Source organism: Rhagoletis zephyria, unplaced genomic scaffold (genome assembly GCF_001687245.7).
Source record: "Rhagoletis zephyria isolate East Lansing unplaced genomic scaffold, Rhagoletis_zephyria_1.1 Rzeph_scaffold_00873, whole genome shotgun sequence".
Classification (NCBI taxonomy): domain Eukaryota; kingdom Metazoa; phylum Arthropoda; class Insecta; order Diptera; family Tephritidae; genus Rhagoletis; species Rhagoletis zephyria.
This window is the reverse complement of record NW_016157957.1, coordinates 156,225-160,740: the sequence shown is the minus strand read 5'-3', so window position 1 is coordinate 160,740 and position 4,516 is coordinate 156,225. Positions and strand designations below refer to the sequence as shown.

The following is a 4,516-nucleotide window of genomic DNA, read 5'->3' as shown; positions in this document are numbered from 1 at the left end:
CACTTTGATTTTCAGGATTTCATTTAATGAAAATAGTGTTTAAGATCATGAAAAATGATTATTTAAATTATAAAATTATTTGCTTAGCTTCTAGTGAGTTCATAGAACGGCTTTTCGAACGCGACTCTACTGACTCCATTACGCTATCTACTTCGTGTCGTTCGTCATATTAGAGATGCATTTTGTTAGGTATTATTTAGGGTGGCCTTGACACATTGATTTGATGTTTAGTGAGGGAGTTCGGGATCGAAAATTTAGTGCATGTAGGATTTAGTAAGTTATATGGGTGGTTAAACTGGGCCCAATCGTTTCTCTTGGTTGTTCATTAGTTCCGGTATGGTTGTTTATTAGTTTCCGGATGTCATTGTTGGAGTGTGTAAGGAAAGTGAGGGATGGATGGTAGTACATACTTTTAGCTGCAGAATCAGCATATTCATTTCCCTGGATGTTTTTTTGGCTGGGAACCCACATAACTTTAAGTTTGTTTGGTTGTCTAATAAAATGGTCTCTGATTTGGCACACGGTTTGGTCGTCGTTGTAGATATTCTTTAAAGCATCACAGATAGATAAGCTGTCTGTACAAATGACGAACTTGCCTTTTTTGGTTCTTGCGTAATTAACAGCTTTTAAAATTGCTAATGCTTCGGCTGAAAAATTGCAACTAGTAGAGGGCAACTAATCGAAAGATATAAGCTTTCCCTCGTTTTGAACAACGGCAAAGGTATTGCTGTTATCGGTTTTTGAGTCGTCTGTAAAAATGTGCCCCCAACCAGTTAGGTTTCCGGAGTTGATTAGTTCCAGGTAGTGTTGTTTAAAAACATCTTCGTTTGTAGAATTTTTGGCCAGTGGATGTAGATCAGTGTTTATTGAGGACATTTTCAAATACCATGAACTTTGACGGTTGCCTCTATAGAAGGCTGTTGGTACTGGAATACCAAGTTCGCTGCAATTGCGTGCGCTACGACGGACGGCTGATAATACTTTGAAAGAGCGTTTGTTGCGGGAAACCGTTTTGAAAGTGTTGAAAAGGAGTTTGTTAGAACTGTTTATTAGCTTGGGAATTAGTTTAAAAGTGTCGTCTTTCTGTAATGGATGGGAGACCTGCTTCGGATAAGATGCACTTGATGGGTGATGTTGGGAAGGCGTTAAGGCTATGCCGGATAGCTGAATGATAGGGGGCTTTGAGGAGATTCAAATGAATATTGGCACACCAGCCATAGTCTATTTTAGACAATATTAAGGATCTAGTGATGTTGACAAGGGTATTTGGGTGAATGGCAAATGCGCTGATGCTAAGTATTTGATTATGTTGAGCCCTATGGAAAGGTTTTTTCTTAGAGTAGAACAGTGGTATTGGAATGAATATTTGTTATGAAATATTATGCCTAGAAGTTTGTGAGATGCAACATTTTCTATGCATGTGTTGTTTATATTTAGATTTATGTTACGGCAGTTTTGCTTCTGGAATATATGCAATACTTTGCACTTGCTATGTGNGGACGGCAGTTTTGCTTCTGGAATATATGCAATACTTTGCACTTGCTATGTGTTAGTAGTATACCGGAGTATTGACCCCAAGAATTAATACCTTGGACTGAAGCCGTTTCCTTTACTTTCGTATAGAAGATGACATCGTCTGCATAGATCCTGAAGTCTATTGTTTTGTACTTGAGTGCTATTTTGTTGAGTTGCTGGAAAGCTATCAAAAAAGTACAACCGAGAGGGGTCAGCCTTGGGGGAGCCCGTTTTCAAGCGAAAAGGGGGTGGATGATACTCCGCTGACTTGAGTTTAGAATTTACGGCCAGTTAGGAATGACTTAACGAGTTTATATATCTTTGGTCCGATACCCCATGACGAAAGTTGCTCAAGAATTACGTGGGCACCTACGCGGTCGAAGGCCTTCTCAAAGTCAATGGAGAGGATGGTAACATGTTTTTTGCTTGAGAGGGCATCGCTGATGAAATGCTGAAGGGCAAGTAGTGCATCTAAAGTTCCGTGTTTCTTTTTAAAAGCAACTTGATTGCAACTAATGAGGTTCTTATATGAAGTGTACCACATAAGCCGTTTGGTGAGCATTTTTTTAAGTGTTTTACTTAAGCTGGAAATGAGCGAGATTGGTCTGTAGCTGTTTATGTTTTCGAGGGGTTTATTTGGTTTTGGAATTGAATTGGAGTGTGATAGAGGAGAGCCAAGAGTGAGGGTATGTGCCTGTTTGAGTATTTGGTTATATAAGTTTAGCAAAGAGCTTTGAGCTTGAGGAACGAGGGAGATTTCTTAGCATGGGGTAGGATATGCGGTCTTTACCCGGCGCTTTGCCTTTGGCGTATTCGACGAAGCTAAAATCAACTTGATGGCGGCATCTTTGGAAATGTTTGCGGGATTATACGGCTACGATAAAATTAAGCATTTCTGATTGGTGTATTCTAATGGGAAATTCGCACTATCTGCATATTTAGACCACATAGTTTCGAAGGCATGGGCTATTTCTGGTGCAGTGGAGATGGAGCGGTTAGCTAGTTGAATCAACTTTATGGGAGGGGGAGGGATACCTCCCAGATTTGGCCCCGATCTTCTTGAGGGCCGAAGAGGACTTAATGTCCGAAGTGAAATTAGCGATTGCCTACCTTTTTGCTTCATTAACGGACCTTTTAAATAAAGCGTTAACTTTTTTGTAGGCTACTGAAGCATCAGTAGATGGTGAAGATTTATAGGAATGCCAGAGCGTTTGCCTTTTTGTTCTGAGGCCGCTCAAGTCTTTATTCCACCGTGCGGAATATACTTTGATTGATGTGGTGTTACGTTGTGGAATGGCAGTATTAGCGGCAGACCTGATGGATTTAGTTATATAAGCTGTAAGCTGATGAACATTGAGTGTGTTCCAGTTCTTGAATTTCTCCTCACAGACCGATTGGTATAAGCTCCAGTAGGCAGAATCAGTATTGAATCTTGGGGATTTTATTTAGGACAGTGAGGGGCAGGTTGGTTTGAACTTCAATGGCTATAATTTTGGAACAACGCTGCCAGCGACTGGAAAATGTGGAGAATGCTCTTGCACCGCCGGAAAAACAGGTAGGAAAGAAATCGTCCAATAACAATAACAGTCGCAAAGTTTTGTTAACGTCAGCGATAGCTGCATGCATATTGTGCAGTTCTAGTCTAATCGCAAAGTGCGAACAGTTTCTATGCCTTTCACCTACAGCGCGCTACAAAGAAGCAAAGAGATTGCACTTATGTTTGAATTGCCTTCGATACAGTCATTCACGTAAGGACTGCAAGTCCGGTCTCTGTAGATATTGCACTTCGAAGCATCACAGTCCGCTTCTTCAGGTAACTAATTCATTTTCGACTTCGTCACAAGCATTGGCTTCTCCTAAGTCGGCTTCACAAGCGCAATCAACAACAACACCTACTTCTACCAACCCGTACTTGCTTTCGTCTTCATCTTTCGGTCCTTCAGCTTCTGCATTTGTCAGTTCTGAAGTTCAAGCTAGCGTTGCTGACAGAGATATCATTTTCTTAGCAACCGCCATCATTTACGTAAAAAATCGATCTGGCTCTCTCATTCCCTGCAGAACTTTGCTAGATTCTGCGTCACAATTAAATTTCATAACCAATCGACTCGTTAACCAGCTACAATTGAAGAAGATCAAGTCTTCGCAGTTCATTTCTGGTATACGCCAAAATGAGTTCGTTGCTAATCATATCGTTGATTTAGACCTGCATTCGCGCATTAATGATTACACTGCCAAATTATCTGCGGTTGCAACATCCACCATTACCGATGTTCAACCAACTCGCTCTATAAAAGGTGTTAATTGGAACATACCATCAAACATACGCTTAGCGGATCCACAATTCTTTGAACCTCAGCGCATTGATATGCTCATTGGATCTAGTTTATTTTTCGACCTGCTCTGCGTCGGTCAGATTCGCTTGACTGAAAATTTGCAACTTTTACAAAAAACAAGGTTAGGCTGGGTTGTATCAGGCGCAACTAAATACAATGTTCCGAAACTATCTTGCTTAGCAGCCATCGACATGATTCTAGCAAATGACACAGATGTCGAGTTAAACAACCTGGTTCAGCGCTTTTGGGCCATCGAGAAATGCAGTGACTCCGCACCAAAGACTACTGTAGAAGAAGACTTGTGTGCGAAGAACATTTCATCAAAACCCATAAGAGATTAGAATCTGGTGAGTTTTCGGTTCGATTGTCAGCAAAAGCGACTCATTGCGATCTAGGAGAATCGTATCAGAAGGCCATCAATCGGTTCAAAGCTTTATAGCGGAAATTGCAGCGCAATGCTGAACTAAAACAACAATATTCGTCGTTTGTAATCATATGTCAGTCGTTGACACTATACCAAAGCAGATTCCAGTGAACTTTTTGCCACATCACTATGTGTTAAAAGCTGATAGCACCACAACAAAACTGCGTGTGGTTTTTGATGGCTCTGCGGCAACCAGCAATGGACGTTCGCTGAATTCGATCCTGATGAAAGGACCAACTATTCA

General features: G+C 41.0%; 1 protein-coding gene across 1 annotated transcript; it reads left to right on the top strand.

The window, feature by feature from the left end:
* Positions 1–2,995: 2,995 nt before the first annotated feature.
* LOC108361876 (uncharacterized) lies at positions 2,996–4,189 on the top strand. Its single transcript, XM_017614635.1, has one exon. It carries the CDS (start codon positions 2,996–2,998, stop codon positions 4,187–4,189), a length of 1,194 nt encoding a protein of 397 aa, XP_017470124.1.
* The last annotated feature ends 327 nt before the right edge of the window (positions 4,190–4,516 follow it).

Bases quoted from the DNA above. Each gene is read 5' to 3' on its own strand.
- LOC108361876 (XM_017614635.1), top strand. From the start codon at position 2,996: ATGGCTATAATTTTGGAACAACGCTGCCAGCGACTGGAAAATGTGGAG.